This window comes from Tenrec ecaudatus, chromosome 1 (assembly GCF_050624435.1).
Source record: "Tenrec ecaudatus isolate mTenEca1 chromosome 1, mTenEca1.hap1, whole genome shotgun sequence".
NCBI classification, from domain to species: domain Eukaryota; kingdom Metazoa; phylum Chordata; class Mammalia; order Afrosoricida; family Tenrecidae; genus Tenrec; species Tenrec ecaudatus.
Genome location: NC_134530.1, coordinates 23111251 through 23126657, shown reverse-complemented (window position 1 = coordinate 23126657; position 15407 = coordinate 23111251). Strand labels below are relative to the sequence as shown.

The following is a 15407-nucleotide window of genomic DNA, read 5'->3' as shown; positions in this document are numbered from 1 at the left end:
CCAAGGGGAGGTCCTAGGGGGCCTAGGGGGCCTCTAAATCTAGCGTGCTAACATCTTCTGCTTACGGAGATATGGAGTTAAGGTCAAATATTTTAAATGAATGGAGTGGCGGATGGACAAGTGGGTGGGTGGATGAATGGATGGGTAATGTGTGAATGAATAGCAAATGGATGACTACATGGATGACAGAGGGATGGATGAGTAGATGGATAGGTGGGCGATGGATGGATGAATGGTTGGAGGGATGTAAGAATGGCTGGGTAGTTGGTTCATAAACATCCAGGCATTAGACTTTGTCTGCCTTCAGAGGGAGAGAGGAAGATCAACATCAGCACCAGCTCTGGGCTGATTCCTATGAGGTGGAGGTGAGATACACCTTCACTTTCCAATCTTTTTTTTTTTTAAAACAAGTCTGACCCAGCTGGCGCTCTCAGGGCACTCCCGACTTTTCTCCTGCGATGCCCACAGAGACCTCACAGACCATCCTCACAATTCTGGAGGTTATTAGGGAAAGAACACACTTGGAAAGAGCAACTTGGAAGTAACAGGAGTGACTCAGGATCCAGTTCTTTAATCAGGACGGCTTCTTCTCAGCCGTGCCCACGAGCTGACTTCCGTCTTGCCTCTTGCCTCTGCCCCCCTTGGACAAGTGTCACAAAGCTCTTTAGTCCAACCGAGGCCCTGGAGCCACGCTACCTCCAACCTCCACCCAGAAGCCTGCTCAGTTCTCCCACTCCAGGAATCAGCGAGCGTAGACTGCTGGTCCTGCGCCACATACAGAGCAGCCTGCTTCCTAGGGCCCAGGAGGGTCTCAGCACTGGGTTCCTGGGTCCAAGGGACATGCTTGGCTTTGGATGATGCTTTGGGTGAGGGTCTACAGAGCATACACGTTTTCCATTCAGTAGTTCACACCCGTTTTGTTCCATGCTATTGATTTCAATCCCCACAATGTAACAGCACTCCCCCCTCATCCCCCGACCTCCCTGTGTCCAACTGTCTTTCTTCCCTAGCTCAACTGTCCTTCCCTTCCCTAGCCTTGCTGAACTTTGACCCTGGGAAAAGGGTGCCTTTTTAAAGTCGCCAATGGTTGATTGTTGTAAGGAATGCATTTATCTCCTACCTTATAGACCTGTCTGTTCATTGGCCAGGGGGCCAGATTCACTTCCAGGCTTGAAGTGTAATTAAGGGGCCTCATCTCGAGGTGTCCACCTTCATCCATCTAGACAGTTTGGTCTTTTTTGAGTTGGAGTTTTGTTCTATGTTTTTCTCCCACTCGTTCCAGGACTTTCTCATGTGGTCCCTTTAAAAGTCACTGGTAATGATAGTTGGGCACTATTTCGTTCTTCCGGTCTCAGGATCTCTGGCTCTTGTCTTCATGGTTGTGGGATTTTCTCCTCCGACCTCTGGGACTGGCTCCCTTTAAGTTGGGTGAGATGGCCAAATGGACCAATCTCTCCATGGGTTCCAAGCATCTTATTTCATTAGCAAAGCTGTCGAACCTTCTTGTTGAGCCAAAAGCACCTTATTTGTCAGTCCTGCTCCATCGTTGTTTGGTGACAAGACTCTGGTTAGAAGGGATAGACAGAAGTAGCTCCCTGCACTTCAGTTGAGCAGGTGGGTGAATGGATGAGTGAATTGATGGATGCGTGACATAGTGGATGGATGGGTGGATGGATGGATGGATGGATGGGTGGGTGGATGGGGGGTCAGGGAGAAGTAAGGTCTTCATATAGAATCCCTCAGCAAGCCAATGGCTGGGAGAAAATTTGAAGATGGAGCCCCTTCCCCTGACCTGCTCCACACTTCCCCCTGGGGCAGGTAAAGGCAAAGCATCTGGTGCCATCTGGCTGCCATCTGCCAAGGTTTCACATTCCTGCGACCTTTGCCAGGTTTCCCCAGGAGCTGAACGTGGGTAAAATCAGTGCCGAAGTGATGTGGAATCTGTTTGCACAGGACATGAAGTACGCCATGGAAGGTGAGCCCTCACTCTCATTCCAGCCTGGCTGCAGGGGGTTCTTATACCTCAGTGTCCCCGCCAAGGCTATGAGTATTCTGGACCCTCATGCCAGGAGGTTTGGACATCAGTGATGGCCAGAGTGGGCAGTTGTAGCCGGCAGACCCCTTCGGCTGAGCTGCCTCTTTCTTGAACCCTTCCCCACCCCTCACCGCCAGAGCATGACAAGCATCGCCTATGCAAGAGTGCCGACTACATGAACCTCCACTTCAAGGTCAAGTGGCTCTACAATGAGTATGTGACGGAACTTCCCTCTTTCAAGGACCGTGTCCCTGAGTACCCTGCGTAAGTCCATTAGCCCAAGCCAAAGCCAAAGCCAGGACTGTAGAATTAACAGCTAGGCTGAGACCCAGGAAGGAGGGCTGACCTAGTCAGGGTCACCTGGGAGCCAGGAGAACAAGTGGGGCCCAAGTCCAGTTTTCTTGACCCCCAGACATTGGATTATGGATTCCTTTAGTCCACAAGGAGGCCTGTTGATATTGTGAGTTACGCATTGAGCTGCTGTTTGCAAAGTCGGCAGTTCGAAACCACCAGCCACTCCAAGGGAGAAAGAGGAGGCTCTCTCCTTCCGAAAAGACTCACAATCACGAAACCCACGGCAGCAGTTCTACTCTGTCCTGTAGGGTCACTGAGAATCAGAATTTACTCCGTGGCAGTGAGTATAGCCCCCGAAATTAATGATCTTAATAAGTCCAATAACCATCCTGAACTGTCCCACCTGCTTTTCTTCCTTTAATCGTTTTGTTGGTTCTCTAAGGTGGGATCATTATCACCCCCACTGTGTGTGAAAGAAACAGTGTATGCGTCATTCATCACCCACTCATCACTCATCCGTCCACATGCCCACTCATTCTCCCTCCTGTCCACCCATCTATCCATCCACCCACTCATTATCCATCCACCGATACAAGAGGTTGAACAACTGGCTCAAGGTGAAGTCCAGTAAATGACGGAGCTAGGGTTTGACCTTGGGTTGTTGGACTCCATGCCGTGTTAGAGAATGGCAGAGTGGCTGCCCTTTGCTGCAGACCTACTACGTGCTCCCATTCACGGCTCAGCTTTGAGATGGAACAGATGTTCTCTCCTACCTAATGTAGATGCAAGGGAATATCAGAGAGTCGACCTGTTTGCCTGCAGTTGGGGCTCAGCTTATCTGAACCAGGATCCCGGCAAGGCTGGTCCCTACTCTGGACAGTGGCTGCTCCATCCTTTTCAAAGATGAAGAAACTGAGTTCTGTTAGGGGAGGGAAGTGGGGAGAAGGTTCTCAAGACCACATGGTGAGGTAGAGGGAGGTCAGGATAGAAAACCCTGCCTTCAGCATCATTCAGCACTGGACTAGCCCCAGGCAGAGCAGAAGGAGAAGGGGGCAAGAGGCAGCAGGGCCCATCCCTGGTCCTCCCGTTCCAGGTGGTTTGAGCCCTTTGTCATCCAGTGGCTTGATGAGAACGAGGAGGTGTCCCGGGATTTCCTGCACGGAGCCTTGGAGCGAGACAAAAAGGATGGGGTGAGAAGCAGACCCACGACCACGCCCCCGGTCCACCCACAGTGGCCTCACTCCCTCTGGGATGTAATGGGGCAAAGTCGAGTTTCCATTGGGGTGCAGCCCATCTCGGAAGGGGTCTACCGTCTTTGTCTCATCCGGGGCTTTCAAAGTGTTTGGTCCATTCAGCAAATACGGAATTCAAGTTCATCAACCCTTGCTGGGTCCCATACCTCCACCCTGTGATCTCTGAGTCCACCCCTCAAGGTTGGCTCTGACTCCACTTTGCCCTCGGCGTCTGGCCTCAGGGCAGTGGCCAGATGTGCCTTTAGTCAGGCAGATGGCTGAAGCCCTTGACTCTGGTCGCTGAATCTCTCCAAGAAGAATGGGGGGATGGGCTCTAAGGCACATTGGCTCTGACTGCTATCCTCCTTCCTGGTCTCCTTCCACTGCAGTTCCAGCAAACCTCCGAGCATGCCCTGTTCTCTTGCTCCGTGGTGGATGTCTTCTCCCAGCTGAACCAGAGCTTTGAGATCATCAAGAAGCTGGAGTGCCCTGACCCCCAGATTGTGGGGCACTACATGAGGCGCTTTGCCAAGGTGTGGGAGTGGGGGTGAAGTCGGGGGTGGGGCAGAGGGCTGGGTTTGGGGCTGGAGATGAGATTAAGGTTAGGGCTGGGGTTAACAATGTCACTGAAGTTAGAGTTGAGGTTGCAGTTAAAAGTTGAGTTTAGGGCTGGGGTCAATGGTAGTCAGGTTTGAGTTGAGATTACAGTTGGTGGAATCATTGAAGTTTTTGTGGAGGTTAAAGTTGAAATCAAGGTTGGGGGTGGAGTTGAGCCTAGGATTGGGGTTGATAATATCACTGAAGTTGTTTTGGGGTTCAGGTTCAGTCTAGAATTGAGGTTTGAGATTAGAGTTGAGGTTGGTGATGTCCTTGAGGTGGACGTTGAAGCTGAGTTTGAGGTTAGGGCTGTGGTAAGGTTAAAGGTTAATTTGAGGCTGGAGTTTAGAGTTGCTATCTACCCACTGCCATGAAGTCAATTGTAGCTCCCAGCAGCCCAAAGTAGGGTTTCCACGTCTGTAACTTTATGGGAGCAGAAAGCCTCGTCTATCACCCATGGAGTGGCTTGTGGGCTTGAACCACTGATCCGGTGGTTAACAGTTCAAGGCTCATGCAACCGTTCCACTGTTTACGGTGAGGGTGGCTATTTGGTCTGACATTGAGTTGAAATGTGTGTTTGGATTTATGTAGAATTTGGGTAGACCTTGGGATGACTTTGGGGATTGGGATCATTGAACTGCATTGAGTTTGGGGTTTGTTGGGCTGGATATATACGTATATATACTGGGCTGAAATTAGAGATGGCAGCTAGGAATTATGATTAGATTAAGGTCAGATTTGTGGCTGGATCTGGGATAATAGATGATGTTTGTTTACTCAGAAATAGAGAGCTGGGTCCACATAAAATAAGTGTCCTTATCTGCTGATGTCTCCCCATGTGGGTCTGCCAGAGTCTCAGTGATAATCCTGGGTGGACAGTGATAATCCCAGGTTGATAGGCTATTTCAGGTTCAAGTTCATCCACAGTCACACCACCAGCTCTTGGTGGGATTGGCGATGTGGGTCCACCCTGCCTCCATTCTTTCCTCTCACCCCGTGTTCCTCCTAGACCATCAGCAATGTGCTTCTCCAGTACGCGGACATCATCTCCAAGGATTTCGCCTCCTACTGCTCCAAGGAGAAGGAGAAAGTGGTGACCTGGGGGTGTCCCTGCCCTTCCCTCTCCCTTACTTCTCCCTCAGCATCCCCAGAGCTCCATCCTTCCCAGGGCCCTGACCCTGGGTGGGTGTGTTTATCTGACTGTAGATATCCTAGGAATTATGTGTATGTGTGTGTGCACTTGCTTAAATGCATGTGATCTGTGTGCAAGTCCAGCTATTTGAGTCTGGGTGTATGAACTCAGTGCATGTATCCTGCCTGTATTATCTGAGTATTAACTAATTGCGTACAGTGTGGGGGTGGGGAGAGAGGGGCTGTGCCTATGCCTGTCTGGAATGTTCATTCTGACTGTATGCGTGGATCCGAATGTGAGAGAATATGCCTTTTGCTTGTACACCCCAACCTCGATGATATCGCCCATACCGAACCTAACCCCAACTTCAATCTCAATCCCAGCCTCAACCCTCACACGGATCCCATCACCAACCTTGACTTCAACCCTCACCTCACTCCAACCCCAACGACACCCCCACCACCAATATCACCAAGCCTAAACCGAACCTCAATCCCAACTCTCACCTCACTCTCAGCCTCCACCATGACGCTGATTCCCACCTCGATCCCACCTCCTGCTCTGACCATTGTTGTGAATGAAGTGGTGAGGGTGGATGTGAATGTGCACAGCTTGGTGGCTGAGTGGAGATTGTGTGTGCAGGACCACTAATCTTCTTCATAGTACACTCAGAGAACCAGCCTCTCGCTGAGACCCGCCATGGGTCTAACTCAGACCTCAGTGGGAACTACTTTAGCCTTTCTCTCTGCCTACCCCCGGGTCCCTGAGAACCTGGGCCCCAATGCCATCTTCCATGCTTAGATTCCCCAGTGAGAGCCCATCTTCCTCCAGCCCCAAGCCCCAAAGAATGTCCCCAGAAAGTGGGCGGGGGAGGCTCAGGAGAAGGGTCACAAGGTTCAACTCCCCCTCTGTTCCCATCCTCAGCCCTGCATCCTCATGAACAACACTCAACAGCTACGAGTTCAGCTTGAAAAGATGTTCGAAGCCATGGGAGGGAAGGAGGTGAGATGGAGCCCGGTAGGGTCTGCAGATGGGGCAGGCTCACTGCCACCCCTAGGTTCCTGCAAGCCTGAGAGCTGCTCCCTCAAACCCAAGCAATCTGCTCGGCCATCTGGGCCTCGGTTTCCTCTCCAGCCCCCGAGGAGCCTTTTCTCATGGTGCTCCTTGAGAAAGCACCCAGGAATAGGGACCAGACCTGACGTGGCTCCTCCTTCTCCAGCTGGATGCCGAGGCCAGTGACATTTTGAAGGAGCTTCAGGTGAAACTCAACAACGTCTTGGATGAACTCAGCCGGGTGTTTGCTACCAGGTGGGGGCATCTCCCAAGCTAGGGGCCAGGGGAGTGAGCAGCCCCCAGTCCTCTGAGCCGGGCGCATGTAGAAGGGACTCAGTAGATGAGTGGGAAACACCTCAGGCTTAGCATTCGATGGAGCTGAGGTCAAATCCTGACCCCCATCGCCAACTAGCTGCATGGCCTAGGGCAGATCCCTTACCCTCACTGAGCCTCAGTTTATTCCGCTGTACGCACAGGAATAATAGTACCCGAGTGGGGCTGTGACAATGAAATGCACAGCACAGGCGACTGGCTTCGCAGAGTGACCCGGTCATAAGAACAGTGGTAGCTGAGGTTGCCGTCATTATGCCTCCAGTCCCTTATGCTGATACCAGGTATGACTCCCCAGTGCTGGTGATGGAGCCCTGGCGGAGTACTGCTTATATGCTGGGCTGCGATCTGCAAGGTCAGCAGTTCATACCCACCAGCCAATCCTGGAGGAACAAGACAGGGCTTTCTACTCCTGCAAACAGTCACAGTTTGGGGGACTCAAAGGGCAGGACCCCACCCTGTCCTGTGGGGTCACTATGAGTAGGCCTCCCCCTCCATGGCAGGGAGTGAGTGAGTGCTGGTAATAGAAGGTCGGAGTGCAGAGCTCAGGTTCCGTGGCCTCCATCTGATTCAGCCCCTGAGAGGCTGTGAGAATCTGTTCTTACTCCTCTCTGCGTCCCCAGCTTCCAGCCGCACATCGAAGAGTGTGTCAAGCAGATGGGTGACATCCTTAGCCAGGTGAAGGGCACGGGCAATGTGCCAGCCAGTGCCTGCAGCAGTGTGGCCCAGGACGCTGACAACGTGCTCCAGCCCATCATGGACCTGCTGGACAGCAAGTAAGCCAGGCTGGTGGGTGGGGCTGGAAAGAGAGGGACCTAGGGGGGTGAAGCCATGGAGACCTGGAGGCTGACTTTAAGAGTCCTCTGATTTGTTAGTTGGTTGAATGATTTGATGAGTGGCTGGTACAGGCATGATGGAATCAATGGATACAGAGATGAAGGAAGAGACAGATAGATTACTGGAAGATACAAACCAAACCCACTACCATGGAGTCGATGCCAACCCATATCTACCCTAAAGGGTAGGGTAGAACTGCCCCTGTGAGTTCCCGAGATTGTAACTGTTGGCGGGCGTAGAAAGGCCCCGTCTTTCTCCCTCAGAGCAGCTGGTGGTTTCAAACTGCTGACCTTTCAGATGGCAGCCCAATGCATAACCACTGTGCCACTGGGGCTCCTCATTGGAAGGAAGGATGGATGAATAAATATTTGGTATGAAGGGCTGGTGGTTGGACTGAGAGATGGGTGGACTAAAAGATAAACACTTAGAAGGACAAATAGAGAATAGGTGGATACAAAAGGATGGATGAGTGGATGGGTAGATGGGTGGATGATGAGGGTAAAGTCCGCCAGGCTTGAGTCAGAGTACGTAGATGAATAGACAAGTGGATGGATGGATGGATGGATGGATGGATGGATGGATGGATGGATGGATGGATGGGTAGAATAATAAATTCATACAAAGATGGATGCATGGATGAATGGGAGGGTAAAAGGAAGGGAGATGAACTTGTGGGAAGAGGGGCACCATGGACTGGGGCCAGTCAGTCCCTGTCTCAGCCTTGCCCCTTGCCCCCAGCCTGACCCTCTTTGCCAAAATCTGCGAGAAGACGGTGCTGAAGCGGGTGCTGAAGGAGCTGTGGAAGCTGGTCATGAACACCATGGAAAAGACTATCGTCCTGCCACCTCTCACTGACCAAACGGTGAGGCCCAGCGTGGGCCAGAGGGGCCACTTGGGGCCACCGCCCTGATGGGAGTCCAGAGAGCCTACAGACTGCATGGACCAGGCCAAAAGGCACTGGAGGCTCAGAGAGGTCAAATGGGCACAAAGGTCATCGGAGGTTCTTAGAGTCCACCAGAGGTCAGTGGGACCATTCCAAGATTAGAGAGGTCACACAAGGGTCAAGGGTGATCCATAGCTCAAGGATGTCCTTCAGACACCAGACTAGGTTAGTCAAAGATTGGAGAAGTCAGCTGTCTAAGGGACATAAAAGCCACACTTGGAGTCAGGGATCCTTTGAAGGCCAGGAATCATGCAGTGAACAAAGATGTTGATCTGGGAACGGAGAGGTGACCCTGGGGATCTCGGGTATCTATAGGTCATAGAGGTCTTCTAGGGGTCAGCAGTGTCATCCAAGGGCCTTGAGGTCAATCGAGAGACAAAGAGGGGAGACATGGATTTCAAATATCAGAGACCAATAGACCCGAGGGCTCCGGGAAGGCCCCCAGAAGTCATGGAGAACATCTGAAGTCTGAGAGGTCACGCAGAGGCCCAAGGTCGCCCAGAGACCAGGAATGTGCGCTTGAGACCATCAGGAACAGAGTCTACCATCCCCAGACACCAGGCTGTGGATTGGAGCCTGGGAAAACCCGCTGCTGGCTGGGAGTGGGGACCCCAGCATGGTGGAGGAGGGGTGTGTCTGGGTGGGTGTCCACAAGTCCTGCCCTGGGGGGTCTGCGGAAGCAGGGGGGCACCTGAGGTCAGCGATGGCATGCGAGTTGAGACCACAGGCTGGCGCGGGAGGACGCTCTGGGGTGATGGAGAGGACTCCAGAGGGCAGGGGTCTCAGAAAGGCAACCATGGGGCGTCTGCTCAGACTTCCCGCCCCGCCACCTCTTGGGGCTTGGGCTGGGCTGGAGCACGGGGTCCGCCCTCAGTGCCGTCACCGCCCCCTCCCTGGCCTTCCGGGGAGACTCACGGTACCTTATTCCCCCCTCCCCCACCGCCCCGCCCACACGGCCGACAGATGATCGTAAGTAGAGGCCCGTCTGTCCGTCTGTCTGTCCGTCCGCTCTATGTTCTGGACTCGGCCCGCCGCGCGGCTGCACCCCCCGCCCCTCACCCAGCGCCCCCTTCCTCACCCAGCGTCCCACCTCTCCGCCTAGATGTGCCTGTGTCTGTCTCGGGGCGGGGCATGGGGAGGGGCGGGGCCGGGAGGGAGGGAGACCACGCCCATCCACCCTGCCTCCTAATGTCTTAAGACAGAGGGGCCAAACTGCCTCCAAACCAGAGAGCCAGCTTCCCCTCGCCTCTGTCCTCACCCTTTGGTTAGATTCGCCCTCGTCCTGGGTTTAGACACCCCCCGGATACTGGGGTCTGCCCCGTAAGTTCAAAGGAGGTGCAACGTCAAGGGGCCTCCTCTGACCACCTCTTCAGGGTCTGAACTGTTCTCAGGCCTCCCAAAATGAAGGCCCTTAACCCCTTGCTCTCACTTCTGACACCCCCACTCAAAGTCCTACCTCCATCCTCTGTCCCTCTATCACCCCTCCACACCCCTCCCCTGCCCACACAGACACGCAGAAACCCAGACACACATGGAGACGCCCAGACAGGAGCCCCCTCTGTGGGTCTGATGTTAGGGAGTTGTTCGGTGCTCCCGAGTCGGCTTTGACTCACAAACTTGCTCCTGCCCATTCTCACAGTCCTCGCTGCCTGCACCCGTGGTTGCAGACCGTCGATTCAACTCACCCAGGTCTTCCTCTTTCTCTCTGACTCTCCACTTGACCAAGCATGCGGGCCTTCTCAGGTTCTAGTCCCCCTGGATGACAGGTCCAAAGTCCCGCGATCCTAACCTCTAAGGAGCACTCTGCTGGGGTTCTTCTGGCCGTCAATGCTAATCCTAATATTCTTTGCCAACACCATAATTCACACGCATCAGTTCTTCCAAGTGCACCTTTCGTGCTTAGGACAGGTGTCAGGCAGCCCGGAGGTCCAATCCTGGCCCAGCTGCTCTCTCTTTGTGACCCAGGGCGGTCACTGCACCTCCCAAGCTCAGTAGGTTTTTCTGGGAAAATAGGGTTCATTTTCAGCAACGACCTTGAGGGTTGGTGTCAAGAGGAAGTGAGATGATGCATGCCAGGACTCATCCCGGGCCGGCCCAGAGGCAATGCTCAGGAACCCCGAGCTCATCTTCTTGCCAGGGGTAGTGGGGACAAGATGAAGATGCACCCAAGGGTAGGGACATGCCAGTGAACAACATCTGACACGCCTTTGGTGCATGAGGCAAACGACTTGAACATATTTCATTTTGTCCGAAGTTTTCTTGTGCCGGTCTCACTTCTTGGTAGCTGCAACCGGGAATTTTACCTGTCACCACGTGGTGGCAGCCTACGCAACCACAAGTGATGCACTTGTTAGTGGGGAGATGGAGGGCAAATTTTCTCCAGGGCTGGCTGTACCAGACCTTCTGGTAGCTGCTGTTTCAACTTGCTTTCGGGCCAACCCTCGGAATGAAGTAGACATAAGAGCCGATTCCCGTTTGGTGGATGAGGAAAGGGAGGCTCAGAGAGGGGGAATCACTTGCTTAAGGTCACACAATAAGTGTTGGCCTGAGTCAGAGTTCACATGACGGACTGGAGGCCCTGTGAACCCAAGACAGCCAAGAGCCGCAGATGTCCAGTCAATGTAATTGGGTTGTATTTTGGCGGTGACTACACTCCTTTCTCTATTTGCCTTTCTATCTCTGCTTCTCTCTTTCCTCTCTCTCTTCCTCCCTACGACCCTCCCTTCCTCCCTCTCTCCATTTATTTTGTCTCTCTCACACCTTTGAAGAGTCCATCAGTAAGACATACACATGTGCCCTCATGCCACCCAGTGACCTCTCCCTGTATGGTACAGGTGTCCCTTACCCCCTTCTCCCTATGAGTACACATGTGAAACCCCCCCCCCCGTATCCCACCCAACACGAATGACCAGGTTGATCACCCTGTGACGTTGTCTCTGCAGGGGACCCTCTTGAGAAAACATGGCAAGGGATTAGAAAAGGTAATGAGGGTCTCGCCCCCACTGAGGCCCCGAGCTCCGGTGTCCGAGCGTGTCTGTGTGTGTGTGTGTCTGTGTGTGTGTGTGTGTGTGTGTGTGTTAGGGGGCCAATGGAGGGCACGGGTAGGAGGTGGGCACCCTAACCAGGATGAACAAAACCTGAGTCAGAGACAAGGGGATTCCCTAAGGACACCACTTGAAGCATGGGTGCAGGTTTGACGGACAGCCCCCCTCTCCTCATGGCAATACCCCCGGGGCTCCTCCCAGTCTGGGGCTCAGCTGAAACTCTCGCTTTGCAGAGTGCCCAGCCACTGGAGCACTGCCCTGGGCTGGGCCGTGTCCTGATTTTGGGGACTTTGTTCCAATGGCTATTCTCTGTAAGGTGACGGGAGCTGGAGCGGCCCCGGGGAAACTGCCCTTCTCAGAACTTGTGCAAAAGCTGTCGTGTCCGTGTGCACACACACAGGATCTCAGCTTCATGCACTTGAGCTCTGGGTTTCCCACTCGCTCTGTCAACTCCATGGGGGGCACCCTATGTGCCAGGCACCCTATGCACCTAGGCGCATGCGTGTGAGGGTGAGATTGTGCATATGTGTGTGGTTGTGCCCACATGTGCAAATGTGTAGGAGTGCACTGTGTGTTTTAGTGTGAATTCTGCATCTGTGTGTATGTCTTTGTATGTTGATCTGGCTGTGTGCATGCATGAACTTTCTGCGCATGCATGTAGACTTGCCTGGGTGTGTCTGTGTGTTGTGTGTACTGGAAATATCTGTTGGTGTGTTTCTTTTGAGTCACTTTGGGATAAGCCATTGGGGGTGAGGAGGGGAGAGACCCCCAAGTCTCCTCTCTCCTCTCCCAATCCCCAAGGGGCCCCATCCCAGAGTAGACTGACTGTGGGATCTGCCCATGTATCCCAAGGTGAGGGGCTCATTTCAGCCTCCTGGGTGCCCCCAGAGAGCCCTGATAATCCAGGAGTCTGTCCCTGAGCCCCCACCAAAGGGACAAGGGAAGATGCCCACCTGGGGAAAAGACCCAGGACCTGGGAGGGAGCTCAAGGGCTGGAGAGGGGGACTGTGCTTTGAGGGGGTCGGGAAGTCCCACTGAATATCCCCTCAGCAGCCAGCAGAACTCTGACCTCCACCTGATTCTCTCCACAGGGCAGGGTGAAATTGCCAAGCCACTCAGACGTAAGACCGGCCTCTCACTGTCTGTCTGGCTCCTATCCCCACCCCTCCAACCCGTGCCCCCCCTTCCCGCCTCTGTGGTCCATGCCGTCCGGGGACCCACTGTGAACCTGTCTGTCGGTCTCTTCTTCCTTTGTCTGTCTGGCTTGCTCGTGGGGGTTGGTGGGCAGAGGGAGGTGGCTGGGGAGGAGGATGTCCTCACTGGACTACGGGCCGATGCAACAGAGGAAACTGAGGCCCAGACAGCTGGGCTCCTGGGTCGCTGTGCCTGGTGAGAGCCTCAAGGCGCTGCAGCAGTGACCAACGAGGCTAGCTCCTAGCCTGTCAGCACAATTCCAGGTAGTCCAGCTGTAAAAGCCCCCCAGCCTGCTCAGCCCAGCGCAGGGCCCTCAGAGCACACCAGGATCTAGGAATGCAGGGCTCTGGGCCTCGTCTATACTCAGCCCCGCCACACCCTCAAGCAAGTCTCATATCCCTATTATCCATGAGGCCCAGAAAGGATCACTCAGGGGCATTACCAAGGTCATACGGAAATAGGGACGCGACAGGACACAGGACTGCCAGGCTAGGACCCCGCCTTCCTCCGCCAGCACAGCCTCTGACCCTTTGGAGGTTGCTGCATCAAGTGCTAACAGCGAACACTGAGCAAAAACGTTCAGTCCCTGTAACCGAGGAAGTGGATGCAATGCAGGTGGCAAAAGGGAAGCTCAGAGAGGCTCAGTGACTTGCCCAGGGCCACACAGCAGGGATGGGATTTGCACCCAGGGCCACAACCACAACACCATCTTTGTGGTATCTGTTTTGTGGAGGGATGGGTGCTGAGGTGTGCATTGCGGGGAGGGAGGGGATGGTCTTCCTTTAAAAGGTCAGGCCAATGGCACCCCCAGTTTCCTGGGGTAATTCCCTTTCCCTAAGGGGAGGGTGGCCTCATGGGTGAAGCAAGGGTTTCCCTCCCCAGTGTCTTTTCCCCAATACTCTGAGCCATCCCGTGGTTTTCTCAAAGACCCTCACCTGCAGCTGGCAAACTCCACCCCCTTTTCCCCACTCCCTCTTCCCCACCCCCAAGTCTGGCTCCCATCCCACCCACAACCCTCAAGGCCAGCTCCCATCTCTGATCTCATAGTCCTAGGGTCATGATGGGGATGGTAGGGTGGCTAGAGTCCCCATGGGTCTGAGGTTGGGGGGGCCAAGGTCATCTCTGTCTCGTAGCACCTCCTGGGAGATTGCAGAGCCCTGCCCCCTCTGGGGATGCCACCCAGGCAGAGCCTTGGGACAAGAACGGAAGTTGTGTCCAGGGCCAGGGTGTCAGCAAGATATTTGAGGGCTGGGCTGGTACAACCCCTGCCCTCATCCCGTTCATGTCCGTTCCTCCCTATAGGGAACCCAGATGATCTTCAATGCGGCCAAGGAGCTGGGCCAGCTGTCCAAACTCAAGGTGAGCCCCGGGTGAGGGGTGGGGAGGAGGAGCCAGAGATCCAAGGGAGGCAGGGCATCCCAGAATGACCACATGCTCTGCAGGCTTATGGGACAGGAACCCAGGACACAATTGATTGGCTCCAGGGTTTGGGGAAGATGTACATGCTGGAACAGAAGTACCACATGCACCTAAAACAGAAATTCATTTGCTCCAAGTTCTTGAGGCTAGAAGTTCAAATTCAAGGCTTCACCAGCTAGGGGAAGGCTTGCTCTTACTGTTGTTGGCTTTGGGAGAGGAGCCTCACCTGTCAGCTACTGAAGGCCTGGCATTCTTGGATGTCTTGGCAATCTCTGGGTCGCATGGCATCCATCTTCTCCCTTTTTGTGCCCCTTCCTGTGTCTAGTCTGCCTGATTTTACAGCTTGAGGTGACTCGGTTTAAGACAGTGGTTCTCAGCCTTCCTAATGGCGCAGCTCTTTCATACAGTTCATTTTGTGGTGACCCCCAACCATAACATTACTTTCGTTGCTACTTCATCACTGTCATTTTGCTACTGTTATGAATCATCATGTAAATATCTGATAGGCAGGATATATTTTTTGTTACAAATTCAACATCATGAAAGCATAGTGGTGAATCACAAAAATGAGATGTCATTATCTATATTGTGAAATACTTATTTCGAATGACAAATAAATGAAATGTCTTGAAGCATGTGTAACAGTCTTCACGCTGAGTACTCCTATGTGGGTATAGCTGAGTGTGGGCAACCCGCCTGGAGACGGAGAGAGGAGCGGTGTCTCGGTTCCTAAGACCATCGGAAATATGTGTTTCCCCATGGTCTTAGGCAACCCCTGTGAAAGGATCATTCGACACCACCACCCCCAGGGGTCGCAACCTACAGGTTGAGAACCACCGGTTTAGGAATTGGACTCTGGTTATGGTCTCCTTAACTTAACAAAGGATTCCCCAGAAGGGTACGGGGGTTAGGATTCCGGCACATATTCCATGGGAACATAATGGAGACCTTTACAAGAAACCCATCGTATAAAAATATTTACTGTTTGTTGAGTATCAGACATCCATTTATGGAAAGATATGCCCCTGCCTCAAAGGGTCCCTGATGCTCCGCCCATCTGGTCCCTTTCTCCCTCTGTCTAGGACCACATGGTTCGAGAAGAAGCCAAGAGCTTGACCCCAAAGCAGTGCGCTGTTGTGGAGCTGGCTCTGGACACCATCAAGGTGAGAGCCTCGCCCCTGCCCCCACCAGAGGGACAGCTCAACCCACCTGAATTCATGCCTGATGTCCCCTCTGTGCCAGAGCCAGATTGGGCCATGTTGGGGCTCTGAGGAGGACGAGCCTGGGGGACATCTTT

General features: G+C 53.6%; 1 protein-coding gene across 3 annotated transcripts in view; it reads left to right on the top strand.

Moving 5' to 3' along the window:
- Positions 1–15407, top strand: part of UNC13A (unc-13 homolog A) — a 76259-nt gene that overhangs the window by 46984 nt on the left and 13868 nt on the right. For 2 of the 3 annotated variants that reach the window (XM_075548860.1, XM_075548854.1), the window contains 13 exons: positions 1890–1975; positions 2173–2299; positions 3423–3519; positions 3951–4094; positions 5168–5251; positions 6215–6292; positions 6510–6598; positions 7297–7449; positions 8249–8372; positions 11396–11434; positions 12589–12618; positions 13994–14050; positions 15193–15273. In XM_075548860.1, coding sequence (XP_075404975.1) covers positions 1890–1975; positions 2173–2299; positions 3423–3519; positions 3951–4094; positions 5168–5251; positions 6215–6292; positions 6510–6598; positions 7297–7449; positions 8249–8372; positions 11396–11434; positions 12589–12618; positions 13994–14050; positions 15193–15273 — 1189 coding nt within the window. The remainder of the gene's footprint in view (positions 1–1889; positions 1976–2172; positions 2300–3422; positions 3520–3950; positions 4095–5167; positions 5252–6214; positions 6293–6509; positions 6599–7296; positions 7450–8248; positions 8373–11395; positions 11435–12588; positions 12619–13993; positions 14051–15192; positions 15274–15407) is intronic. The other variant, XM_075548865.1, reaches the window with a different exon arrangement.